Source organism: Artibeus jamaicensis, unplaced genomic scaffold (assembly GCF_021234435.1).
Source record: "Artibeus jamaicensis isolate MK-2021 breed Jamaican fruit bat unplaced genomic scaffold, CSHL_Jam_final scaffold_474, whole genome shotgun sequence".
In the NCBI taxonomy this organism is placed as follows: domain Eukaryota; kingdom Metazoa; phylum Chordata; class Mammalia; order Chiroptera; family Phyllostomidae; genus Artibeus; species Artibeus jamaicensis.
Genome location: NW_026522046.1, coordinates 41,366,653 through 41,393,528, shown reverse-complemented (window position 1 = coordinate 41,393,528; position 26,876 = coordinate 41,366,653). Strand labels below are relative to the sequence as shown.

Below are 26,876 nucleotides of genomic sequence, written 5' to 3'. Positions count from 1 at the left end.
GGAGTCAATGAATGAATCCATGACTCTAATGAATGAGCGCCGCTACAGTGCCTTTTCTAGGTAAATTGAAAGTGCAAACCCAGCGTTTAAGGGGAAGGGGTGGCTGGCCCCACCCACGTGGTAGGAGATCAAAGTGGCGCGGGTCGCCGAAGCATGGAGGAAGAGTGGCAATAGGGGACGGCGTGGGGACAGGGTAGGATGCGTATTCGATTTTCTTACTCCCGGAAGAGGGGCGGGTGGGCGTGGCCTACCGGATGCCCCGCCCCGCCCCGCCCCGGCGCTGCGCGGGACTCGCGGATTCCCAGCCGCGCTGAGGTCGCAGGGAGACGGCCTGGCGTCCGAGCCCAGCGCCTGCGCCAAGCGAGCGGAGCCCATGCAGTAACGGAGCCCGAGCTCAGCGAGCGGGGAGTCGCTGAGGTGCACGGCCCCACGTCGCCCTGGCAGGCCGGCATGGAGGAGTGCCGGGTGCTCTCTATCCAGAGCCACGTCGTCCGCGGCTACGTGGGCAATCGGGCGGCCACGTTCCCGCTGCAGGTACGCTTACGTAACGCGCGGTGTCCCCGCACACCCCCGCGCCGACCCGCGGCGGAGTGGCCACAGCCGGCCCGCGTGACCTTGGCCGGGCCACCGAGGTAGCCGCAGGTGCCGGTCTGGAGCGCGAGGAGCCGGGCGCGGGCTGGGAGCATCTGATGGGCTCCTGCGGGCGTCCTCGCGCGGGAACACGGAGTTAGGATGAAGCTTCGGCGGAAGCCGTGCGCACCCGGCATTTCCCACCCCTCCCCGCTTACAGGCTCCAGCAAGAGGGGTTATCTGGGGGCGAAAGGATGCTTTGGCCGGGACCCTGCCCCGGAGCGAAGGAGACAGAATGGGCAGGTGTTTACAGTGCTCACCTGCTGGGCGCCGCATTCTGTCCCTGCCCGCTGTGGGTCAGGATGCTGGGAGGGAGGAGAAGGAAGCTCACGGACAGTGAGGCCCCTCCGGATAGAGTGGGCTCCTACCCTCCCTCTGACCACTCCGGTAGGTGGTCGCCACAGAGAGGTGGGGCAGAGAAGGTGGTACCTGCAGGTGCTGGTTCTGAAGAAGCCCACAGACCAGTTCAGGCCCTTTCAGGGTTTGGCTTTAGAAGCTGCTCTTAAATGTGTTAATCTTTCCATCCTGCCCGCCCTCTTGGGCTTCCCTCCCGCCTTCCCCAGCCTGTCCTTGGTGAGGGGCTCACCATGTTTTCCTGGTTCGCTGGCTGAGCATTTACTGCCTCCTGTTGCAGCCATGAGGTGGGTGGCCTTTGGAGGGGCAGGAGGAGGTCTGGGTGCAATGGGGTGCAGTGGGGTGTCGTGCTGGACAAGAGGCAGTACCACAGTGCTGGGCACTTCCTTGCTTTGTGGCCCAGCAGGAGTACTGAGTGGTTCTGGCAAAGTGGGGACTGTCGTGGACTGCCACCTTTCACTCTATATTTGAGCAAGGAGCAGGTGTGGCAGGTGCCAGGGCTGGGTCCCACAGGACAAAAAGGGCCACTTGCAGGGTGCAGGCTGGGCAGAAAAACCATGGGAAGGACCAGAGCTTTGGTGTAGAATTTGAGGGCTGACCTGACAATGCCAAGGCCAAAGCCTAAAGAGGAAATATGAAGCAGAGACTTGAAGGTGGACAGGTACAAGGGTTCAAGCTCAAAGTGACCAGCCACCCCGACAGTGTGAGCAGCTCCAGTGTGAAGGACACAGCTGCAGTTTTTACCAACGTTTCCCCAGGGTCAGCGTCCTTACTTGTGGGCGCATGTGCTGGCGTTTATGGGACACAGGCTGGGGGTAGTGGGCAAGGGTCATGTCGTATCATCTCCTTCCTCCTGCCATGGGGGAGGATGACACCTCTCTCTGTCATTTAACCCAACCCTGCACTTCCTCCCCTCAAGGTTCGTGAGGCCCAAGAGGAGCATGGCAGGGCAGGGGTCATGGAAAGCAGGGGCCATTCATCTGTTAGTGACCTTGAAGAGGCCACCATCTACACCTTCTGGTGCTCAGTTAGTTGCCTTATCTGTAGAATGGGTGTAATGCTGCTTCACAGGCCATTTGAGGACCAGTGAAGATGGGGAGTATGCACATGTCTCTGAGGTGCCCGCTGTGGAACGAGGTGGGCCAGCAGTACCTGGAGGTGCTTTGCTCACCTCTCCCCATGCAGAAGGACCGGAAACCAGGGGCACCTTCGGAGGCTGGAACCCGTCAGGGGCGGATGTCAGTTGGGTCCATACTTGCTTCCTTGTGCCCTTTGCCCTGATTACTTTCTCCTCCTAATCTCAGAAATAAGATGTAGTATAGTTTTGAGGTGGAAGGTGGAGGGAGCTGAGCAGAGGGAGAAAGCCAGGAATGGTGGTCCTCAAAGCATATTCCCCCAACAGCCGGACAGCTGGACCTCAAACAGAACTGCATTAGGTCGGGTGACCGGGTGACCTAGACAAATGCCCCAGCCTGGAGGGCTCAGATAACTGACATCTGCTCACTCCCAGTCCCAGAGGCAGGAAGCGAGGTGTGGGCAGGGCTGCTTTCTCCTGAGGCCTGTTTCCTTGGTGTGGCGGTCTGGCCTTCTTCCTGTGTCCTGGTCTCTTCCCTTTACGATGACAGCAGTCATGTTGGATCAGGGTCCACCCGAAGGACTTTGCTGAACCTCAGTCACATCTGTAAAGGCCCCCTCTCTAAATAATGTCCCATTCTGAGGTGCTGGGAGTCAGGGCTGCAACATACAGATTGGGGGGGGGGGCACAGTTCAGCCCATGACAAGGACACTTTCCAGAAATTTCTGTGAGGTCCAGCTGTCTGGCTGTTCACTGGAGTCTTTCTCCACTTGCCCTCTTAGTGCTTCTTTGGCCAGAGCCTGTGCAGGCCCCCTCGGCCTGGGTTCAGCTCCTGTGGCACAGTCCGTTAGCACTACAGGATGCTCCCCAGGGGCCCGTGTAGGCAGTTTGCTCCCCACCCCCACATCTGAGCGCCACTGGAGTAACTGGGAGGTGGGTGGGGTCGGCCCTGATGGGACTTGCACCAGCCTTTGCCACCACAGGATGGAGGCATCTGCTAATACTGATGCCCTACAGCTAGAGGTTCCAAAGTCCAGCTCTTCTACATGGCCAAGGGGTGGAAAGAGAATTTGGAAATGACTGGAGAAGGGAGGCTCTGGCCGGGCTGCACAGACTTTCCCTCCTGTCCCTCAGAGAGAGACTGGAAACTGCATATGGTGGGGCCTGGAGAGGCTGCCTGTGGGGACCGATTCCATGTCCCCTGGTCTTGGACTTGGAGTTTCAGTTCAGGGACTTGGTCCCGCCTTCTGAGCCTTCCTAAACCTTCCGAAGCCTCTCTGCAAAGCAATGTCAATGAAAAGAAGGCTCGAACCTTTGTACATCTAAGCAACAAGTTTTTTATTTGGGCCCAACTGAAGACATGCCCATGAAAGGAGCCCTGAGAAGCTTGACACAGTGTCTGACTTGAGGAAGGTGATGGGACGCTTGTGTAGACAGGGGGACAGAGAGGTACAGCTGGGTGCCGCAGGCTCAGTGAGTCACATGCATGCAAGGATGAAGTGTGACGTCAGTGGGGAGAATGACCAGGTAAAGCAGGGGCACCCGGCACTGGGAGCCTGCAGTCAGGGGAAGAGGTCTGGGAGCAATTATTTCTACATATTTGTCTGGATATAGAAAGAGTAGGCAGTGCCTACCACAATCTTCTTAATTGGAACTGTTGGACATACACATGGCCAGCCCCACGAAGACCTTGGTTAGGAATAGACTGTGTCCCCTTGGTTACTGATCAAGCAGGAGCAGCCTGGACACCCTTCCCTTTCCCAGTGAGGACAGCCCTCCTGGAGGTCAGATGGTGCCTGGCCCCCAGGGCACCGCTACCTGGACAGAGCTCAGCTTGAGACGCTATGTGGTCAGCGTGGTGCAGGGTCTGGGAGTCAGGGCAGGGGTTCCCAAGCTGCTTCCGCCAGGTCCCGAAGCACACTGCACACAGTCTCAGGCAGGTGGTAGCCCGTGGGCTGTCGCCTTCCACAGGCAGAGGAAAACATTGTACCAAAGAGAAGGGAACAGAACATTGACCTTGCTTTTAGAGTCGTTTCTGGGATTACAGTCCATAGTACAGTTTAGTGGTTGAGAGGAATCTGTTAATGTGAGCAGCAACAGAGGAGGTAGACTTAGCTCTAAACCCATTGAAATACAGTGGCTTGGAAACAGGAAAGCACTTTGGGGGGACGGCTCGGTTTGGGGCTGCAGAGATCAGCCTCATCCTCTGACTCTCCTGACCATCTGACCATCTGTGTGGGAAGAGGTTGGCTGGTGGGCAGTGGCGCATTGAGAGGGCCCTGGCTGGGAGACCTGGATTCACAGTCCTTTGGCTACAGTGGCTGGGGCAGACGTGGAGGGTCCCGGGTGACAGCTGGAGCAGAACAGGAGCTACAGAGCTGCAGCGGCCTGGGTGAGTGGGCGGCTCACTGCAGTTCTTTTGGAGATCCCAATGGGTCCCCAAGGGTCACTTTAGGGCCATAGGGAGCTATTCCCAATCTCTCACCTTTGAGAACCCCTGAGCTGCAAGGCAGCCTTCTTCAGAGGGTCTCTTGATCAGTCCCTTGGAAGATCTTTACATCTTTTCCTTAGAATTCCCAGGACAGAAAGGGCCTTTTCCAGCAGAACTGCATTCAGCAGGTGTCAGAAGACTGGCACCCTGCCCTTTAAAAGCCTCAGTTTCTGTCTTAGTGGTTTTCATGGTCATTAACCAGTGGCACAAGAGCGACCACCAAAAAGCATGCCTCCCTTCTGCCCCCTGTGTCAGTCATCCACGTCCTTGGAGTGACCCACCAGGTTTGGGACACTCCTGAGCGTGCTCTGTGTGCTCCAGGCCATGCTGACCTGTTGCTTTCCTCCCGGCCCTCCGTGACTCTCCCGCTTCCATCTGGAATCCTCTGCTCCGACTCAGACTTGCTCCAGGCCTGGGACATCGGCATTGTTTTTGCCGTTTCTTCCAGCAAGTCCCAAATTGCTTAAAATCTTGATGTCTTAGTTTGGGACTTAAGTTTCTGTCTCTCTTTGCCTGTCATGGGGAAAAGCAAGCATCTAATTGGTCCTCATCTTTTCTTCCTGCCGTGTGCATGCGTGTGGGGGTGTGTGTACATGCATGTGCCGTGGGCATGGATATGTGTACATGCATGTGAGTACGTGTGCATGCATGCACAGGCATGTGGGGGTGCGGTTTTGTTGTGCGGTGTTGCTCTGCTGCGTCTTCTGTCGAAGCGCCCACCCTCACAGGGCAGCACTGCTGGAAGGAGAGGGAGCATCTGCCAGCCCGCGGCTTCCATGTTGTGGGGGCTGATCGGCCCTGTGCTCCGTGCGCCTGGTGGTCCCCTGGTGCACACCCACACGGAGCTTTTGAACTCGAATCAGCCAGTTTCATTCACAAAGTGACGCTGTGGAGCAGAATCAGTGGAGTTTCTCAAGGAGGAAGGAAGGAGGTGTGGGGACATGGGCCACCCAGAGCAGCTGCCCGGTTCCGTTTTTTACCTGGCTACCACCGGGAGCTTGGGATGACACCCCCTCTCTTAGGGCTTTGCATGCAGCCCAGCACCCAGGAGAACCTGCCCAGGGCCTGGCAGGAGCCTGGTCCCGGCATTGGGTGCTGTGAATCTGGAAACCGGGGAGCTGGGTGCACTGCACTGGTGTGTGTGTGTGCCAGGAGCAGCCCTGGGGCCGAGGTGATGGGGTCTAGGGCTGTGACAGCTGAGGCAAGGACACACACATGGGACAAAAGTGGCCATGGGACCTGCAGCAGACCAGGGAGGTACCTTTAGGGAAGAGAGGGCTGTTCCCAGTAGGAGGAGTTCCTGCCCCAGGTCAGAGGATGCAGGGAGGGGTGAGCTGAATTGCAGGGCTGGTGGAAGGGACGGGAGGCACTCAGCCCCAAGGCTGATCAGGATGACAGCAGGCCAAGGACACACTCATGTCCCCTCTTAATTCTGGTTTCCTATAAAAGTGGCTAAAAGTCTTGCAAAACAAGCCACAGTGAGCCCTCTGGACGACCTGGGCCTCTGCTGCGCCCAGCATGAGGAACCCTGTGGTCTGGGCAAGGGTAGGGGGGTAGCTGCACTGGAACATTCCAGCACTTCCCCACCGCTGCTGTGAAGAGGGCGGATTGCAGAGCTGGGTGTGCCTGGCTGTCAGCACAGTGGGTCGATGATTCAGCTGGAGGTGGGCGTTCGGCCACTGGGGCCCATCACCTGCTGGGGTTGACGTTGGAGCACTGCCTCAGGTCCCCACCCAGCACGCACAGCCATCCAGGAGGGGCATCGTGCCCAGAAAGGCTGACCAAGGTCTGTGTCGGGCCAGAAGATGGGCTCCTGCTCGGACTAGAGACCCTGGTTATGCCCTTGTGTTTGTGTCATTGGTCTTTGTGGCTCGGCAACTGTGGAGCATTGGGAAGCCGTCCGGGTGCTCGTGTGCTGGCGGGCGTAGGAAGCTGGAGCCACTCCTGGGCCATCCCAGCAACCCAGGCTTGGCAGTGAGGCAGTCTGGGGGGTACGTACGTCTCCGCTCCTCCTTTCTCTGCTGCTCACCGAGCATGGATTAGCGTTGCCAGGCAGCATGTCCCACCCAGGGACTTCCCCAGCAGTGTCCCGACCTTGTCTGGCTGTGAATCTCAGTGGCTCCACTTGGATCTGAGTCCCCTGACGCCTCGGCTGAGTTGTGCTGACATGGCCATCGTGGAGCCAGCCTTTCTCAGCAGCCGGGGTGAAGCTGCCACATGGCCAGTGAGAGCAGACTTCTCTGCCGAGGCTCCTAGTTCTTCTGAAGTGGGTGCGTTTGCTACTGGAGCCCGAGGCTGGGCTTTCCCTACCACCGGCCTTTATTCAGAGGCACATGGGATGGGGGGCTTATCGTTGGCAGGGAACCCCAGAGCCATAAAAACCCTACCAGGTGCAGAGGTTCTGGACGGGGGCCTGGAGGCTAAGAGAGTGATGTCCTGGATGGAGGAGAGGAGCTCACCCAGGTTTCGGGGCATTCAGGGGTCAGAAAGTGGCCAGTGGCTCTGCAGCCACAGCACGGACTTCACGGAATGGGGCGTGGCAGTGGGACACGCAGCCCTGAGGCCTGGCTTCCTGCCGTGGTCAGTGGCAAGCCCTCCGAGGTCAGGGTTTAGGGGGTACATCTGGGGTCAGCAGGGGGTGAGGAGAATGGCGGTGCGGAGACTCACAGGGACAGGAGCATGGTGCCGCTGAACAGGCCTGCCCTGGGCCACCACAGCAGGGAGAGGACCTGGCTGGGGTGGAGTTCCAAGAGCACCCAGCCCCCGCCTGGTTGCAGCCTGGTTGCACGGGGAAGGAGGGCGGTACTGGGGGTTCCTGCTGCAGTTGGGTGCTCTCCCTCCTCCTGAAAGGCCTCTTTCCCCTGCCTGCTGACCTGGCTGCGCTAGTCAGCTCTTCCTCTTTTTGTCTTAAAGTGACAGTTTATGTTTTTAATAGTGGTGTGTATAACACAGGCATGCACAGGTGGGTGGGTCATTGTGGGGCCTTCACCTTCAAAGCCAGGGACACGCGTTGGGTCCTCCCATCTAGATGCTCTTGCCCATCAGCCACGTGTAGTTTGACCAGAGTCATGGGAATACACTGCCTCTTGCCACAGCACATGACATCCTTCACAGGTCCCACCCAAGTCCGGGTTGTGCACCGTGAGCCCTTACAGAGCCGCCCCCAGGAGCCGCGTAGGCTGTTTGAGCTTCAGGTCTGTCCTCACCCATGAGAGCACAGGGACCGGCAGTCTGTCCCATCAGCTGGTCTGATACGGGGCAGTCTTGTCAGTCAGTAGGGTCCGTGCGACGTCCTGGTCTGTTCCCCGTGCCCTGTGATTTCTGTCAGGCTGCCAAGGGGTGGAGCTCCGGTCCACCCCACCTGCTGAAGCCGGGTGCCCGGGAGGAGCCAGCTGCTCACTGTGCGTGTGTGTCATGTCTGTCTGTCTGTCTGCACTGACCCCTGGGCCAGGAGTCAGCTGTCTCTGGCTCACCTGGGGCTGGGGGCAGACCGGAAACAGAACCCCACTGTCACTCTCACGGAGGATTCAAAGTAACAGAGACCGTGGTTACTGGGAGAACAGAAAAGGGAGACACAGAGTGAGTGTGGGGGGGTCCTGCCGGCAGCTCAGTGTTGCCTGAAGCAGCTGACACAGGATGGAAGAGAAGAGGCTGGAAGTTAAAGCTGGAGAAGGGGTGTGGCAGGCGTGGGTGACAGGCGCGCTGAGTGATGGGAGATCCACAGTGCGGATGTCACTGCCAGGGGACGAGTGGTAGAGCTGCTGGGACAGCCCTTCCCTCCCACCAGTCTCTGTCCCCCAGTTGGCAGTGCCCAGTAGGAGCCGCTGGCCAAGCAGGTGTGCTTTAAAAAAAATATTTACTTACTTATTTATTTATTTATTCTTAGAGAGAGGGGAGGGAAGGAGAAAGGGAGGGAAACATCCATCGGTTGCCTCTTCCACTCCCCCAACTGGGGACCTGTCCCACGACCCAGGCATGTGCCTTGACTGGGAATCGAACCAGCGACCCTTCAGCTGATAGGCCGAGGCTCAATCCCCAGAGCCACAACAGCCCCGTGTTTGGTGGGTGCCCTCAGAGAGCATGCGGTCCTGATTAACGTGCCCTTGTCACTGGTGGCATTCGAAATGGAAATGGCAGCAGGGGGCTTAGTGCTGACTGTCATTTCAAAGCAGAAAATGGCGACTTCAAGGTTGCCAGCTCCTAAGGATTAATTATCCAAATCCAGAAGCAAGGGAGAGAATATTTTTGGTAGGAATTTCAGGGTTGGTGTCGTCTTCACTTCAAATCTGTGTCGTTATAGTTGACTAGAGCTTTGAAGGGTTTTAAATGCTGCAAACTGTATCCAGGAGGCCAGAAAATCAGGCGAGAAGTTTGCAAAGGGCCAATTTTAACTTTTTACTCTAACAACTCCCGATTTTTTATTGCTTTAAGTTCGGGCAGTGCCAGCTTAAAATGTTTAAAAAAGCAAATTCTAAGTGTGTAGCCCGATGAGTCACAGAGTGAGCGTGTCCATGTAACCGCCACCCCCCAGGAAAAAATGGACGGTGAGCAGCTCACCAACGTCCACTCCCCTCCCTGCTGCCCCCCTTCCCAGAAGCAGCCGCTCTCCCCGCAGCTGACGCCAGCCATCGTTTTGCCTGTTTGAATGTTAAGATGAGACTTGGAGGTTGGTTGGGTGGTGGTGTGCAGGCGAGGAGGGAGAAGAGGGTGTGGAAGTTGTTGGTGCGCAGAAAACAAGGTGGCTGGCCCCTGGGGCCAGCCACAGCCCTGCCTTTCTGTCCTCTGTCGCTGTCTTTCTTCCACACCCGCTCTGTCCTTCTGTGTCTCACTGTCCCTCCGTCTCTTACACTGTCTCTCTCACACTCACTCTCTCTTGCCCTGTTTCTCCAGGGGGGTAGACAGGGGCTCGGCCCACTTCTTGCCCGTGCCCCCTGGAGTCACTGGTGTTTTAATTAGTGGCGTGTGAACTGTCGGTTGCAGCTACTCCACAGTTTGTTGAACTCCCTCCTCCTCCGCTGCCTGCCCTCTGCTCCCTTTCTTTGTCTGGCGGTTGGTGCTGGAAAAGATAAAAGCGTCCTCTGTCCTCCTGTGTGTGGGGCACGTGTGGGAGGCAGAGGTGTAAAGGTCAGTGGGCAGATCAACCAGAAGTCCGGGAGTTGACTTCAAGGGCTCTGCCGCTCCTTGGCCTCTTTGCCCTTATGCAGAGCCCTGGTCAGTCACATTCACATCTCCCGTGTCAGAGCCCAGCTCACAGGTGTGTCCCCGACTCCTCACCCTGCACAGGATCACTGTTCTCACAGTTCCCTGGGGGGCTCTGGGCTTCCCACTGTTTGTATATGGCTCAGGGGGATGGGCCTCGAGCAGGGGCCCTCAGTGGCCTTAGCTGTGAGCTGCCCCTGAGGCAGGCTGGGGCCAGGTCTGGGGTCTAGAGCAGGGCAGGAAGGAGCCAGAAGTGAGGAAGAGCACGCGGTGCGTGCGTCAGATTAGCACGCCCTCTTCCGGCCCTGTGCTGCGGCACACTTTGCAGAAGGAAAGATTAACTCCGGGGCTCCCCCTGCCACCAGCGAGCAGGCGGTTGAGGTCGGCTTGTGTGGACTTCCGGGCCTTCTTCCCTTTCATTGAAAAAGGGCTCCTACCTTTTGTGAATTTAGCTTTGAACTCAGTGGTAGCTTAACGGTTCTGCAGTCACCTGCTTTGTGTGCTATAAATAAACTAACTTGCAAAAGTTGTGTTGCGGTTCCCATGGCATCAGAACCCCCTCTCCTTCACCCTCCCCCTTCAGAAATGCTCCTCTTGGCCCCTGAGGCAGCCCAGCCAAGGGAGCCAGAGGACCCCATGCCAAGATCAGGGTCAGGGCCCGTGTCAGTTCCCTCCATTGCCAGTGAGCCAGTCTGTGGTTGGGACTGTTCCCAGGGGACCCTCGGCCCCGGTCTGGAGCCTTCTTCCTCCCCAGCTAACATGGGCTGATGCACAGCTGCACGCCAGGCCCCTGGGAGGGAGTGGGAGCTTTGGCCTGGCCTCAGGGGCTTTAGCCTCTTGTGCAGGTGGCCTGGACAGACCGGTGCCTCCGGGTTTCTTTGTGAGTTCCATCAGGTGGGGTTTCTGGAAGCGATCTGAAAGCCCTGAGTTCCACTGGTGGCAAATAGACTCTTCAGTCTCAGCCCCTCGGGCTGGCTGTTTCCCAACATGTTTCCTACACAGAGGGGTGAATGGAGCCGTCACTGACACAGATACCACCCAGAGTGGGGACATGGAGCCCAACTCGGGAAGAGCCTCCTGGTCCCTGAACCTGGGCAGGGCATGTAGTGGCCCTCCTCCTCCAGGCTGGCCTCCAGCCAAGGCCCAACACTGGCTGTGGGTCCCTGCAAGCCTGGCGGCTCTCTCACAGCTGGTCCTTCTCTGTCTTGCAGGTGTTGGGGTTTGAGATCGATGCTGTGAACTCTGTCCAGTTTTCAAACCACACAGGTAAGGAAGGCACGGGCTCAGTGGAGTGTGGGGGTGAGAAACGGCCCTTTAGAAATCTGGGGTCTTGTCTCCCCCATCTGACGGACAGGTGAGCCCAAGGGATCACCCCCTGCAGAGGGTGCTGTGTGTGAGGGTGGAGGGTTGGAGTCTCCGGTCTGCAGGTGTGGCCTGCCCATCTGAGTCTCAGCTTGGCAGCTTTGAACTGGCTCGCCTGTGCAGGCAAGTGCAACCAGGAGGAGTTTGCTCCTCTGTACAAGGATGGTATCCTGGCACCCACTCCCAGGCTTATGCCCCCCTATGATGCCACGGTCTTGGGGGTGGTTCTCCATGCTGTAGGCAGACATGTGGGTGTGGGTGGGCCCTGAGAAAGTCTACAGAAGCTGCCAATCACCACAGAAGCTCCCTCCCCTCATCCTGGAATCTGGAATTTTCTCTGTTAGAAACGGAAGCCTGGGGGAGTGCGGTGCATGGGGCTTTGAGGATTTCTGGACACAGACCTGGAAGCAGAATTGCTGGCTGAAGGGCAGTGAGGGTCGGTGCCCTTAGAAGGCCCTGCTGTTAGTGTGAGCCCCAGCTCCTGGACTCCCCAAACCTGCTGACCACATGGTTCCCATGGCCGCAGAGGCAGGAGGACAAAGCCTCCTTGGTTCTTGGAAATGTCCCGATGTTGCCTCTTTGACATTACTCTGAACCTGGGCATGGAACGTCCTGGAAGCGCCTGGCAAGATGCCTTTGCCTTAGCCCGCAGGAACGATTTTCTGTAATTCTCTGGGGTGCAGTTCTTGGAAGGGAAGGCGGCTATGATAAGTTTTGAACAGGGCGGGAAGAATTCCATGTGGGTTTGGAGGAAGAGGCTGCAATTCTCACTCAAAGTCCTTTTCTGCCTTCTCTTTGCTGAGTGTGCTGGGCGCTGTGAAATTTGCAGAAATCCCAAAAAGTTTGAGTTGGTTCAGCAGACTCCCCTGAATCCTGCATGTTTTTACTGCCTGTTTTCACTACCCTCCTTTGTTTATTTTAGTGATTTGGACACCAAATGATGGGATGAAACTTAGTGGTGAATGTCACATTGTGGCGTAATGACATTAGCTCACCAAAAGCAAAGACCCAGCTCAGAAACTCCTGCTGTCCTTCCTTCTGGATTCCAGGATGAGGGGAGGGGCTTCTGTGGTGATTGGCAGCTTCTGTAGACTTTCTTAGTGGATGGTGGACTGGCCATCCTGAAGGGTCTGAGGCAGCGGGAGCCTCTGCCTGCCCTGGGAGGGATGGAGGAAGAACAGACCACCATGTGTCTGGGAGCTCTTGCAGGTGCAAGCACCGTTAGGGCCGGGATGAGCACTTCCTTCCCAGTGCCCTCCCACCATCCCTCCGTGGCTCCTGGGAGGGCCTCCCCACCCAGAGAGCAGAGCCCCTTGTCCCCAGCCTTCTCAGGCAGCTCCTACTGTGGGTGGCTGGGAGCAGCCTGTGTTCGGGCCCACAGGGGCGGCTGTCTGCGCAGCCTCATCAGAGGGTCTGCAGGAGGTGGCCTCCCCAGGGCCATCTCTGTGGCTCAGGTGCCAACCCCATGACCTGGAGAGCCAGGTGAGGCCTCACTGTGCCCCTGAGCCCGTGCACCCCTTTTCACCGGTTCCATCCCCCTCACCCCTGCCCATACCCTGCTGCTCAGGAGCGAGGCCGACCAGTTTCTCAAGCCCACTCCCTGTGGCAGTGTGGCCGCTGGCACCTGAGGAGCCTCCTGGGAGCAGGGTCGTATTGCCCACTGTGAGTATAACACACCCATGCAGCCTGTCGGCTCTGTCCTAGACTTGGGACGTGGGCATTCTTGATATTTTTACTTTTTTCTTTTAAGAACTAGAAGCACTTAATTGATTTATTTTTACCACATTCCGCTGCAGCAAGCGTCTCTCGAGGAATGACTTGCTGTAGGGCTGTGTGGCCTTGGCCGGCTCGCCCCCGTCTGTGCTTGTCCTTGTCCAGCATGGGGCTTCGCCACCTGTGTGGCAACAGCCTTGATGATTTGTTGTTCCCACCACGTGGTCCTACTGTGTGCTGAGCACGAAGCTGACACCCACCTTGAGAGTTTGCGCCCACCCTGGGCAGGGCACATGCCTGGATTGCAGGTTCTGTTCCAGTCAGGGCAAGTGGGAGAGGCAACCAATTGATGTTTCTCTCCTTCTTTCTCCCTCCCTTCCCTTCTCTCTAAGGTCATTAAGCATGTTCTCAGGCAAGAATATAAAAAGAAAAAAAAATAATAAACTGAACATGGAATTTCATGTAATTCTTACGAGTCACTAAGTGCTTTTTTGGCAACCATTTAAAAATGTGAACTCTGCCCTTGTTTGGTGTGGCTCAGTGCATTGAGTGCTGGCCTGCAAACCAAAGAATCACCAGTTCAATTCCCAGTCAGGGCACATGCCTGGGTTGTGGGCCAGGTCCCCAGTAGGGGACATGTGAGAGGCAACCACATATTGATATTCTCTTCCTCTCTTTCTCCTTCCCTTCCCTTCTCTCTAAAAATAAATAAATAAAATTTTAAAAGAAGAAGAGAAGAAAAACTTAAGAAAAGTGATCTCTGCTCTTAGCTTGCAGGCTGTATACACAAACATGGGGCCGACCAGACTTGGCCCGAGGCCCAGTTTGCTGACCTTTGTTCTAGGTCAGTGGTTCTTGGATTTGCGGGTGTCTGGGAATCGCCTGGGGCCTTGTTAAAACTGAGCGTTGCCATATCCCAAGGTTCGGACTCGGCAGGTCTGGGTAGGGCCTGAGCTTCTCTCTCTTGGGCCAGCCCCAGGTGGTGCCCCGGTGGCAGGACAGGGCCTGTGGACAGACCTTGCTGTGGACGGGGGTGGGAAGGGGCAGGGGGATCTATGTTCATCATGAAAGATGAGGTGGGGAGCCTCTGGAGACAGAAAGGGCCTGGGGACAGGCCTCCCTGTGCCCGGAGCCCAGCTCTCCCAGACCCAGCATGTGCTCGGGACACCGCCAGAGCTGCTGGCCCCTAGTGGACACCTGAGTGGGAAAGGGCAGCCCTGTGCTGGGGGAGCTCATCCTGGACTCCCTGCCTGGCCATTCTGACCCTGAGCGGACCCAGTTAGTGGGCTCAGTCAGATTGTTCATGAATAGACTCACCCACCTGTGTTAGTTCATGCTGGTGCCTCCTCCCACAGAGAGTGCGGCCTCGAGTGTGCCCCTGGCTGCATGTCCCAGGGACCTGGACACCCTTGTAGAATTGCCTTGGTAGTTGAAATTGTTCCAGAATCAGGATGGCTCCTGTTCATGCACATAAGCTGCCAGCAGAGGGCGATATTGCCCTTCTCCAGACCATGCTGCCTGGTTATGCTGGGATCCCCACTCTGTGGTCCATATAGGGGTTGTAGGATGAACTCTCCAGGTTTTTACTTATGAGCCTGGAAGCATATCCTTTGGAGTGCCTCCCATGGTATAGAGGACACCAAGAGGAATTCTCTCGGGTGAAGCGCAGGGTGTCCGTGATCGGGCCCTGCCCCTGGTGAGTGGGAGCCATTGGCCTGCCCCTACCTGAGCCTCTGTGGGCAGGGGTTCCACGTGGCTTCCCCAAGATGTTTACACATCTTCCTGCAGTGAATGCTCCACCTGGGTACCCGTTGGGGCTGAAAGGTCGATTCCCTGGGCCCATTTCTTTCTCTCTTTTTTAAAAAAAGTTTTATTTTTAGATAGAGGGGAAGAGGGAGGAGAAAGAAACATCAGTGTGTGGTTGCCTCTGGAGCGCCCCCTCGTGGGAACCTGGCCCACAGCCCAGGCATGTGCCCTGACTGGGAATCGAACCAATAACCTTCTGGTTTGCAGGCTGGTGCTCAGCCCACTGAGTCACACTAGGGCCGGGCCCGTTCCTAACTCACCTTTGGCTCTTGGTCAAGATTTGATTCACTACTTGCCTTGGCCACATCTCAGTCTTGTGGGGGAGGTGGGTGGGGCTGGGACCTGACGAGCCCCTACCTGCCAGGATGCCAGGTGCAGTGATCAAGCCCAGACAGGGCAACACACACAGTGGAAGCTGGCGAAGCAGGCAGCTGCGTGTGGGACACGCCCCCAGTGCTGCTGCTGAAGGCAAAGAGCAGTGACATGGTTGTGCAGGCCTGGCGTGGCCCTTCCAGCGTGTCCTTCCCCACATCGGTCATGTGACATGGGTCCCACAGGTGTCCTAGGGCTGGCCTGGAGAGCTGATGCCCTCGAAGCCTTGGATTAATTCCAGAGGGAACTAGCAGGGGGCAGTGTGACCCTAATGCCAGCAATGACACCACAGACAAGTGTCAGAGCCAGCTGTGCTGTTGGGGCGACTTGAGGCTGCCGGCGCCCCATGGGTTGGGTGCGCCCAAAGGGATCAGGGGCTCCCGCCACTGCGACACCATGCCTGGTTGGTCTCCATCAGTCCCTGCGTCAGCCCGTGGGGAGGGGGCCGCCCACTGGCGTCATCAAGATGGCCTGGGCTGCGCTGGGCCATCGGGTGAAGCTATGTCGCCCGCGTGCCCTGGCCCTGAGTACCCTGCTCTCCCCCAGGCTATGCTCACTGGAAGGGTCAAGTGCTGAACTCGGATGAGCTCCACGAGGTGTACGAAGGTCTGAAGCTGAACAACGTGAATAAATATGACTACGTGCTCACGGGTAGGGGCCCTGGGGAAGCGGGTGCTGGTACCCGTGAGCCCTGCTCCAGCAGTGGGGCGCTCGGGAAGCCCCAGAGCAGGCCCTGCCCCAGGCTCGTCCCTGGCCCCTCCCTCCTCCAAGGAGAACTCGGTTTTGTCCAAGCCAAGTCACACCTCTGGGACCACACTGGGGTTGCAGTGTCCATCGGGTGGGGTGGGGTCCAGTGGGCTGTTTGGAAGGGGTTGGCCCCTCCCCCAGTGAGCGGCACACTCCCACCTGGCCCAATGGTCTATTTACATACACTTTTGGTTTAAAATTAAAAAAGTAACCTTGTATTTGTATACGTGGTTAAAAGTGAGCGTGCTTACTGTTGAAATGAATGGGACAGAAGAACATCCCATGTACACCTGTCACCCATGGCTTCTGCCTTTCACTTAAAACTCAGCATTGCTTTTGGGAAGTGCCCAGTGGCCCTTGTGGACTGCACGTGTAGGGGACACTTGGTCTTCACTGTGGTCGCAGCATGGTTTTGATGGTGCCTCTGTTTCCCTTTGCTGGGCTCGGTGGCTGTGAGCCTTCTGTTTTATAAGGGTGGCCTGATCTCCCTCCCACAGGGTACACAAGGGACAAGTCCTTTCTGGCCATGGTGGTGGACATCGTGCAGGAGCTGAAGCAGCAGAACTCTCAACTTGTGTATGGTAGGCACTGGGTCTGAGCTGGGCTGCCCCCCTGCTGGAGTGGGGCCCCTTGGGGACCTGTGCACAGGTGCTCAGCCTCCCTCTTGCTGGGTATCCTAACTTCATGGTCCACCTCCCAGCCTGTGAGCCCCGAATCCACCAGGTCTCCGGGGGTGTGAGCCTTTAGAACTTGGGTTAGAAACTTCTTGACTGTGAACCTGGCATCTGTGTAGGGCGTGTGAGGCAAATGAGCTGTGTGCCTGTGCGTGTCCATGTGTGAAGGCCAGGCTGCTGGTCCCTGCAACTGGGGTGGGGGGTGGAATGAATGCCTGGGGTAGCCTGGATGACAGAATGGGAAACACCAGGTAATGAGAGAAGTTAGAGTGGGAGACCATGCTTTTCTCAGCTTCGAGGTACAGTTGCAGTTGAACGACCAAAATCATGTGAAAGTCGCAGGTTTTGCTAATAAATTGCCCTTTGTGTTCCCGCAGTGTGTGACCCGGTGATGGGGGACAAGTGGGATGGCGAAGGCTCTATGGTAAGTCATTTTACAGCTGTGGCACGCACTGCTGTTGCTGCCAGTCCAAGGGCAGGCAGGACACCTGGCTCTGCCTGGGCTGGGTGCTGCTCTGGGAGGAGGCGGGGCCTGGGTGGGAGGGGCGGGGCCTGGGCGGGAGGGGGCGGGGCTGGCAGAGGAGGTTTTCCCAGAGAGCCAGAGAGTCTGTCTCTTGGGGCCATGCATCCCTGCTGCAGCCAAAAGCAGCGACTTTGCAAACCATGGGATGGAGCAGTTTCCTAATAAAACTTCGCAGACAGACACAGATTTGAACTTCCTGCCATTTCTGTGTGTCACCAAGTGTCACTCTTCTTTTTTTTTGACTTGTCCCCCAGTGTTTAAAAAGTGTTAGAATGGCTCTCAGCCCATGAGCCACGCACAGGCAGGTACCAGGATAGGCAGTGGGCTGTAGCCTGCTGTCCCTCAGTGGGCAGAGTGGGCAGCAATGTGCAGCGGAGAAGGCAGGATGCCCAAGAGTGACCACCCCGTGCCCCTCATGGTGGCCAAGGGTGTTGGCGGTGGAAGGAGTGCGCCCGACCCTCCCCCAGGACCCCTTGGAGCGCTTGGGGTCACCACACGCTACCCGTCTCTGCGGTCGGGTGCCGGGTCTCTCGTGGGGGCCCCGAGCTTGGCTCCGAATGCTGGGTCTCGTCTCCTCCTCTTCTGTGTGTGACAACCTGTGTCCTGTGTCCTTTCTCTGCAGTACGTTCCGGAGGACCTCCTTCCCGTGTATAAAGAAAAGGTCGTGCCAATTGCAGACATTATAACCCCTAACCAGTTCGAGGCCGAGTAAGTGACTAGAAATGGCTGAAGCTTTCAGACCTCCCCACAGAAGAGTGACAGAGACAGTGTGGGAAGCGTGCCTGGACCCCCCTGGGGCTTGCATTCAGCTCCTTGGAAAGTCCTGCCCCAGGGTGGGAAGGCACCACGGCCAGCCCTGCGTCCGGTCGTCAGCGGTAACATGCACGTACTTCACCCTGACTCCCCCCCCCCCCCCGTGCCTGTCACGCTGACCCCAGCAGTGCTCTTGAACAGCAGAGCAGGCCCCTTGGGGACACCAAGGGGGGAAATGGCGCTCTGGCACATGGCTGCCACAGGCCACGAGGTAGAGAGTCCACCCCACCGGCACAGGCGGTCCTGCCAGAGCTCTGAAACCCACATCCCCAGTCACCCTTGCTGGCCCGTGTGCCATGCCATGGTCACGAAGGGGGTGGAAGCACGGTTCTTCCTGTTGTTACAAGTGCACATCAGTCGCAGTCTGGAATTCCGCATGCCCTGTGATGTGCGGTCCCCATTTAAAACTGAAGTTTATTCTTTTTTTTTAAAGGTTTTATTTATTTATTTTTAGAGGGGAAGGGAAGGAGAGAAATATCAATGTATGGTTGCCCCTCGAGAGTCCCCTGCTGTGAACTGGCCTGCAACCCAAGCATGTGTCCTGACTGGGAATCGAATGGCGATCATGTGGTTCGCAGGCCCGCACTCAATCCACTGAGCTACACCAGCCAGGGCTAAAGTTTATTCTTGACTGTACCTCAGATAATCCACGGCGACCACTTGGTCTGGGATGGCCTGTGATGGCCAGCTGGCCCTGAGTCAGTTCCCTGTGGCAGTTGGGGGTGGGTGCCAGTCCTGCTGTACTTCTGGAAGCTTGATAGGCAGTATCCAGCTGGTGAGCGATGCCTCACCTGTGCCCACCTCTCCTTCAGGTTACTGAGCGGAAGGAAGATCCACAGCCAGGATGAAGCCTTAGCGGTAAGGAGACCTTCCAGGCCCTGGTGTGGCACTGGAGGTGCTGATCACAGTGGGGAGGGGACAGCCACATGCCCATAAAGTGGGAGACAGGCCCCCTCAGCGGCCATAATACCAGACTCTGGTCGGCTGCCTGGAGGGCTGGGGGGATGCACTGCAAATTTCCCTTTGGCCACCTGGTTGGTCCCTTGCAGCTTCGTGCTCTGTCAGGTCTGGTGAACCCGCTGCCTGCTCTGCTTGTCACAGCAGCCCCTGTCTGAGCTAACTGGGGTGACCAGGACAGAGTGTCAGGGAGGGAGCCCTCCTGCTTGGAGGGTCCCCGAGCCAGATGACTGTGGGGCTGGAAAGAAACAGTCCAGGGGGACAGGCACCCCTGGTTATGAGAAGGACAGGAGACTCACATATTCTACCCCCACAGTGCCACCCCCAGAGTTGGTGCTGGGCAGCTGGCCTGCCGACGTGTGCATGCGTGTTTGTGGGTGTGCACGTGCATGGTGAGGAACCCTCCTGTGAGAGCCCACACTCGGCTGGAGAGTACAGGGCACCCCCGTGCAGCATCACAGGCACCCTCCACACAGCCCACAAGGAAGGTGGGCCCTCCTGCAGCCCTTCTGAGAGGTCGGGCCCTGGTTGCTGCAGGACTCCCAGCCTGAAGCCCTGGGCTGACGGGAGGGACAAGGCTTCCACACTGGGCCTTGGGTGAGCAGGCTCCTAGGCCAAGGGTCTGAGACTGGGAGACCATGTTAGTGCTCTGGCACCAGAAATTCCGAATGTGTGTGCACGATTCAGGGCCCGTGTAGGAGCCTTCCGTACAGTGGTGGGCGTCCTGGTGGCTTAGGGCACTGGTGCTGGTTCTGTGGGAGGCTGACAATGGGCCCATTGCCTGCCACTGGGCCCTTCCACTTCCCACCCCACCTGTGTCCAAGCCTGGCCCCCTGCTCTGGTTCAGCTGGCACTTTCCCAAGGCCTGACTTGTCCTCAGTGGGTATTCTGCCACAAGGCATTGTGCTCTGGAGGGCAAGAAGCTCCCAGCTCCCAGCAACTTACTGGGCACATGGCAGCAGGTGTTTGTTGAATGAATAAGTGAGTGAGTGAGTGGCTTCCCAGAGTGGACCTGTGCTGGGAGCTGTTGTGGCTTGGAGTTTGCTCTGTGTGGGTCCCAGATGAGGAAGGATGGTAGGCCCAGTCTGGTTGGCACCTCTATCCAGAATATAGGCACCCATAGTGTGCAGATCGGGGTGGTGAATATGTACCTTCATACTTCAAGCCAGAGAGAATGGGGAGAGTGGCTTTCACCTGGCAGAGCTGTCACTGAACAGGAAAGGGCGGGTCAGGGCTGGCTCCCAGGTTCTCTGTCACCTCCTTCCCCATTAGACCAGACCCCGTGAGAGTGCATGAGGGGTGGGAGTGCTGGCCCTGCCTGCCTGTTCTGGGTAAGAGGGTGGGGGGCAGGAGCGATTGCCTGCGCTGTCACAGCTGAGTCAGGAGTGGCTGACGTGCTCCCTGTGCCTGGCAGGTGATGGATGTGCTACATTCAATGGGCCCAGAAACTGTGGTCATCACCAGCTCCAACCTGCCCTCCCCAAGGGGCAGTGACTACCTGATCGCCCTGGGGAGCCAGAGGATCAGTGAGTCCCACACACACCCCGCCTTGGCACTGAGCTCCTTCCCGCCTTTCCCCTCCATGCCCTGCAGCCTTCTGAAAAGGCTTGGGGATTAGGAGGAAGAAAACCATGCCTTACTCAGCAGGGAGTCTCTTTCCTTCACTCCTGTCACTCCCTGCCCTGCCCTGCCCTGTCCTGAGAAAGGGGAGGTGGAAAGCAGGATGGGGGAGGGTTTCCATCAGCAGGGCCACAGTGGAGCTTGGGGTGCGGACACCTCCCCCACAGTCAACCAGCACCCAGCTGGGTCCAGTCAGCCAGGGAACCAGGTGTCCACAAGCCTGGCCCCCACAGAACAGGGACTGGTGCTGACCTTACAGGGCGAGGCAGGGCGGGGGTGGGCAGCACATAGAGTTCACTGTGTTCTCACCAACCACTGGATTGGTGCTCTGTGCCCCGCCTCAGACTGACTCAGGAGGCTGGGGTCACACTCCTGCCCCGGGGAGCAGCTCCACAGGCACCTTCTCCCTGCTCCCTGGCGTCTCTGTGCAGGAGCACACATGCACACCCCCCTCACACACTCATATACACTCTGATCCACAGCACGAGGGCACTTGAACACACACACAAACACTCGTGTCCTTGCTCACTCACATACACTGACTTCAGTGAGTTCACATAGTCCCTTCAGCTCTAGGTGCCATGGTCGGCCCAGGCTCCCTCCTAGGACCACGAGAGTGGGCCCCTTGTCATCCACACAGTGTCCCCCCAGACCATCCTGACCACAGCCACCTGCGACTCTCCTCATCTTTCCCTTTCTCCCCTGGGACAGAGAAGCCTCTGTGGGGCATTGGGAGCAGAGGGCAGGCCTGGAGCCCTGGGTTCTGTTCAGGCGAGCCGCCACGGGTGACATTACCCACCACAAACAGAGCAGGGGACAAGTGGGGAGGAGGGCAGGCTGGGGCCCAGGCTGGGTTGGCCGTCTGTGGTGAGCATCTGGGGTCCCAGTGTGCCATGCTATCTCCAGGGCACACTGACGGCTCCGTGGTGACCGAGCGCATCCGCATGGACATTCAGAAGGTAGATGCCGTCTTCGTGGGCACTGGGGACCTCTTCGCTGCCATGCTCCTGGCATGGACACACAAGCACCCCAACAACCTCAAGGTCAGCAGGGCCTGCCGCCCATGCTTTTCCACCAGTGGATCTGTTAATCTCTTTGAGGAGTGGTTACCATGCCCAGTGGGCTGGAGGGGGACAGGGGTGACCATGAGCTTACACACATGTGGCCCTGGGCAGGCAGTGGTTTTGTGTCATGTCCCACATCTGGGTGGAATCGCAGCCCCTCCCTATGATTCATGAGCAGGGGGCCTGACCTGGCCCAGGGAGTCCAGCACTGAAATCCGGGCTCTCAGGACCGAGGTGCTGCAGCCTCAGCTACAGGAGCCTCTTCCACCACCGTGGTCCCTCTGAGCGCATCCTCAAATGTAGTCACTGAGCTGAGGAGTGAATCTGGGTGCTGTGTCCCTCCTGTTCGTCCTGCAGTCCAACTCAGGACTCGGGGCTGGTTCTTTGACCTTCTGTACTGCGTGTACTTTGCGGTGTCTTATGAAGTCATTTTGTGTGACGCCTGGTCGGCTCACAGCCTTGTCTGTCCTCTGTGAACCTCCTAGACATGTAGGGCAGGTGAGCCCTGCCGTCTCTGAATGTGGGAAGAGCAGTTGCAGGTGCAGGGGGCTGGTAGGAGACAGGAGCCAGGCCTCTGTCTGGTTGGGTGCCCTCAAGGAAGAGGGAGTTTGGTGGTCGGGACCTGGAAATGGATTCCCCTAAAGCTGTTTTTGTGGGTCACCCGAGGCAGGGTCCGTGCCTCCCCAGAACATCTGAATGTGGGCTCTGAGTGTGCATGCAAAGCTTGCCCGGGTGCCCCCTCTGTCACCTGCCAGTGGAAGCAAAAATGCACTGTCATCTGGGCAGCATCACCCTCTCCTCCCTCCCCTGGGGGCCAGCCTGCTGCAAGTGCAGACCCGCCAGTTTCACTGGCATCAGCAGCAGCTCTGTCTGGTCCAGGCAGGAGCACCATGGTGCCCAGAGGAGGCCTTGCTACTGGGCCTCTGAAGGCCAAGTCTGGGTTGGGGGCGGTTTGAGAGGGGGTCCTGGGCCCCAGGTTCCGGGACAGAGTTCTGTTGGACTCCCTGGTGCCTGCTGAGCTCCAGGTCTGACTCTCTGACTGTGAGACTCAGAGCCATGACTCTGGCTGACCTTGGAGCATGAGGTCTTTCCATGTTGATTTTTCATACTTTATTCATCCCAGAAACACTTACTAAGCACCCACTATGTGCCTGGCAGTATCATTGTTCCTGAGTCACACCAGAGGGGGCAGTTAATTGTGTTAAGCAGGCATCTGCTCATCTCTTTTCTGTGGGGAAAGGCCCCGCCAGGTGGAGAATGATGGCTGAGCCAGCATCCTCATGACTCAGACAGCAGAAGGGGCAGACAGCACTCTGTCTGGCAGCTGTGGGCAGCACAGGGGTCAGAGGAGCCTGAGTGTGGCGGTCCCCCTCCCTGCAGGTGGCCTGTGAGAAGACGGTGTCGGCCATGCACCATGTTCTGCAGCGGACCATCAAATGTGCTCAAGGTAGTGCTGGCAGGGCCCCTGGACGCCTTTGCGCTACTGACAGCCTCCTGCATCTGGGGCCTTGGGTGGAGAGGGGGAGGGAGGCAGCACTCAATTCACCGTGGTGGCGTATGATTGATTCTGGTGTGACTGGGGTCCCTCTGGCTCCCTCTGTCCCCCTGACCTTGGCCTTTAGGCGTGGGGTCTGTGGGCCTACTTTGCCTGTGATACTAATGCTTTGTCTGCTCCATAGCCCAGGCTGGGGAAGGACAGAAGCCCAGCCCAGCCCAGCTGGAGCTGAGAATGGTCCAGAGCAAAAGGGACATCGAGAACCCAGAGATCGTTGTCCAGGCCACGGTGCTGTGAGGGCCGCACGTTCCAGCCACCTGACCCACAGTGTGTTGGCGTGTCCGTCTTCATCCCGTGAAAAATGTGACGTCTGCCTTAGAGCTGTGACTGAGAGTCATTGTTTCGTTTTTTGTGAGTGTCCAGCATCTACTGCTCTCAATCGTGAAATCGTGCCAGTCATGCTTTCTAAAAATAACGAATTGATCACAGAAATTCATGATTTGGAAAACCAGCTGCCCTTCCCCACTAAAGCTCCTGGGCCTCTCTGGAAAACCAGCTCTGTGACCACTGTCTTGGGGGTGTCCTCCCCAGCTGGAGGGTGGCACTTGGTGTGAGGGGCAGCTGCCCCCAGAGAGTCACATCATCTCCCACCATTGCATGACCCCCTGACCAATGTGGGCCTGGGAGGTGGGGGCAGGTCCCGGGTGGTGGCAGCCCTGTCTGTGTGTCTCTGGGAATGAGTTCAGTGTTACCCATTCACATCTGGAGGAATTCTGCCAAATACCTTTATTGTCATTCTGGCCTTTTTCTCTCAGCTCCTGCTTCCAGACTTTTGTTTCTTTTCTGCTTAGGAGGCCGCTGGGCATTTCAGATGTTCTGCTTCTGTATCCACATCTGGACACGTTAACACCAGATGGCCCAGAGACACACAGGCCTGCACAGTCACTTTGGCAGGACCCCCAAAATTCAAGTCAGTGCACAAATCTCATTTCCAGGACCCCCAAAATTCAAGTCAGTGCACAAATCTCACGAGTATCAGCAGGACCACCCTATAACGCACAAGTGACTCTAGGGACCTTCCAGGTGCAGAGGTGCTGGCATACCAGCAGAAGGATGGCTGGCCCAGGGCCAGGGTGTCTGGTTAGGTGCCATGCTGGGCTTCTTCTGGAAGGCTGGCCTAGTTTGTGGTACAACAGCTTAGGAACTGTGTGACTGCCACCTGGTGTTGGTGACATGCCTTGTGCTACAGAGTGAGTGTACAGACAGGTACGGGGGCGGAGGTGGGCTCCTGCTCCCGCTGGTGGCTCATTTCCCCTCCAGGCCCTGGTATTAGTGCAGTTGTCTGCTGCCTGCTTGACCTCCTTTGCTGGCTCCATTAGCCCAGGACTTTGGGGTACCCGAGGCATGGCTGCAGGCAGGAGCGTCCATCCTGAAGACTCAGCCTGCTTGGTCTCAGCACCCTGCCCCCACCCTGGGGATGCAGAGCATTGCCCCTCCTGGGAGCCCGCACATCTGCGTGGTGCATTCTGCACTCTGTAGAAAATGCCCTAAAAAGAAGAGCTGCCACTCCCTGGTGACCCCTGGCCCTGAGCCCCACCATTCACTTCCCGATGTCCACACTCGGAGCTGAGGTTGTCCCAGGGGCCTGTGCACAGGTCAGGCCGTCTGTGACACCCAGGCCCCACTGAGCCCCAGGGCAGAGCCTGGCCCCTTGGTGGCTGCAGGCCCCCCTGGACCAGGAGGAGGAAGGAGTGGTGTGCAGCACAGCCGGGGGCTGGCTTCTCAATAGTTGCCCATAGGAACCACCCAAAGTCCCCCAGGGCCCTCGCTGGGCAGCACCTAGAATGGAATCTGTCACCACTGCCAAGAAGAGCTGGGGGCTGGCCGAAGAGAAATGGTTTCTCATTCTTGTGTTATTTCATTTTCAACTTGGAGAGGATGTTTGTTCAAGCTGGGACAGTGAACCAAGCAAGAGCTTAGGAGACAAGAAGCAACAGGTGAGAGCCTAGGCCAGGCTGCTTGGGCTCCCTGGAAGGTATGGACAGGAACTGAGCAGAGATGGGGCCATTGCAGCTCACTTGAAAGTCAGTGATGGGGAGCCCTCAGGGGCCAGTTCAAGGGGAAGCCTGGGATGCGCTGCCGCTGCCCCATTGCTCCCCTGGTTGTGAGTCTCATGGGGCTCCTTAGAGTTTAGGAGCTGCACGTCTGCTGGGGAAGAAGATGGGGAAGGAAAGGCACTGGGGTGCTCGAGGGGGAAGGGCCTTCTTTTTAAATTTTATTAGCAAGAGCAAGTATAGGGCTGGGGAAAGGACCCAAATGTATCTGTGATCCATGAGATGGTGAAAACCCACCAGTAAAACATGGTTTGGGTGTTGGGCTTGTTCCGTGTGGACAGTGAATTTGAAGAGGAACATACTCCTCAAACACTGTGAGATTCTTGGCTCTTTAGTTTTATTTCCCAGGCATGGCCCCCTTGAGGTTCTGTTCTTTTCCTTTCCTGTATTTATACACAGAAGGCTGAGACTTTTTCCACCCACAAACTTAAGTGGGAACCAGGGACTCAAGCTACACCTGGACTTTTCCTTTCCCTTTGGTTTTAAAGCTTCAACACGCAGAGATGGCGTCTCAGGGGAGATGCTTCGGGCTTCTGTGGGAGTCTGAGCCCGTGTTCTTATGCCCAGGTTGAGGAGCCTGTGCTCTCTCTGCTTGTCTCTACACCTCCCTGTCCCATTAGTTCTGGGGAAGGAGGAGGCTGTGGAGGAGGCCCCAGAAACTTCTCCGTGTGGAATTTCCCACCCAGACATTAAGTACAGCCCTGGGAGTTATACCCACAGGTTGGGTCCAAATCAGAATTGATCTTTACTGTTTTTACTTACATGGCTTAGCGACACGCAAATGACTGTGTTAGCATTGGAGGTGGTGGTTGGAGGGCAAGTTCACTGCCGCCCAGCATGTCAAACTTCCGGCGGCCCTGCAGGATGCATTACCCAGCAGGTCCCGTGTGTTTTAACCCATCTTCATCACCAAGTCCCGCTACGGTAACTGTGTTAGTCGGCCTCATCTTTGTAAAATGCATCATTGATGGTGAAAACGGTGCTTGTCCTGCTCTTACACTTGTTGGAAACAGTCTTCAGGACGTTTAATTTTCCACTGACGGCGTCTGGCTCAGCACACCTGCCCAGAGGTGGGGAGGGTGTCCGAGTGTTGAGGACGCAGGCCAGAGCGCATGGCCTGCACCCTGACCCCGGAGTCCTGATGGAACGGCCGCCCGGACACCGTCTTCATCTGTGTGACAAACACGTGGGAGCTGCAGCTTCCTGTGCTGACTGGTCGCTGGCCTCTGCCTCAGGCACATCTGCCTGTTCAGTGTGTTTCCTGACCTTGATGGGACCACCTGCTTCCTGGGTCGTGGGGTCCCGGTCTGTGTGTATCAAGACACCACGTGACTGAACTGTATTCAGAGCTGGAATGGCCAGGAATCACTGTCTTCCCTCTCTGCCCCCCACTGATCCCTGGGGCCATGTCCACATGCGTCTGCCCCCAGAGCCTCCTGGAACCTACCTGGGACAACAGGAGAGGAAGGGGGGAGAGTTAGTGAGTGTGCAGGGTGGGTTATGTGCAGCCGGGGTGTTGTGAATGTGGCCAACTGTCTGTGTCTGGGTGGGAGGCACATTGTCCCAAAATGGATTTCCCCCCCAATGGCACTGCTACTGAACCTGCGGGTTTCTCCCCGGGCCACCTCCCAAAGCCCACGGGATGTACAGGAGCGGGGGCCCTGTGTGTCCCGTCGGTGGCAGCCCCACAGGCTCTCCCGGTATCACTCGTCCTGCTGTCTGGGAGTCCCAGGGACAAGCCATGCTGGGGGGGGGGGCGGGGGGCTCACAGTTCTTATAGTACATGTGTCTTCTTGTGGATGTCTGCAGTTTATTCTCAGTGCAAAATGTCTTCTGTTTCACTGATTAAAAAACAATGTCTGATAAA

At 57.4% G+C, this 26,876-nt stretch overlaps 1 protein-coding gene across 1 annotated transcript; it reads left to right on the top strand.

The window, feature by feature from the left end:
• Nucleotides 1-279: 279 nt before the first annotated feature.
• LOC119042586 (pyridoxal kinase) lies at nucleotides 280-26,876 on the top strand. The gene is made up of 11 exons (XM_053657782.1): nucleotides 280-534; nucleotides 10,961-11,015; nucleotides 15,549-15,653; nucleotides 16,247-16,330; nucleotides 16,801-16,847; nucleotides 17,569-17,654; nucleotides 18,572-18,617; nucleotides 20,131-20,242; nucleotides 21,243-21,379; nucleotides 22,781-22,847; nucleotides 23,080-26,876. The coding sequence occupies exons 1-11, from the start codon at nucleotides 451-453 to the stop codon at nucleotides 23,190-23,192; spliced, it is 936 nt and encodes a 311-aa protein (XP_053513757.1). The 5' UTR covers nucleotides 280-450; the 3' UTR covers nucleotides 23,193-26,876.

What these genes read in the sequence shown, in the direction of transcription:
- LOC119042586 (XM_053657782.1), top strand. Translation starts at nt 451, where the DNA reads ATGGAGGAGTGCCGGGTGCTCTCTATCCAGAGCCACGTCGTCCGCGGC. An exon ending in CCAGTTTTCAAACCACACAG is followed by an intron (nt 11,016 to 15,548) that starts GTAAGGAAGGCA and finishes GCTCTCCCCCAG; the next exon opens with GCTATGCTCACTGGAAGGGT. An exon ending in GCCAGGATGAAGCCTTAGCG is followed by an intron (nt 18,618 to 20,130) that starts GTAAGGAGACCT and finishes TGTGCCTGGCAG; the next exon opens with GTGATGGATGTGCTACATTC.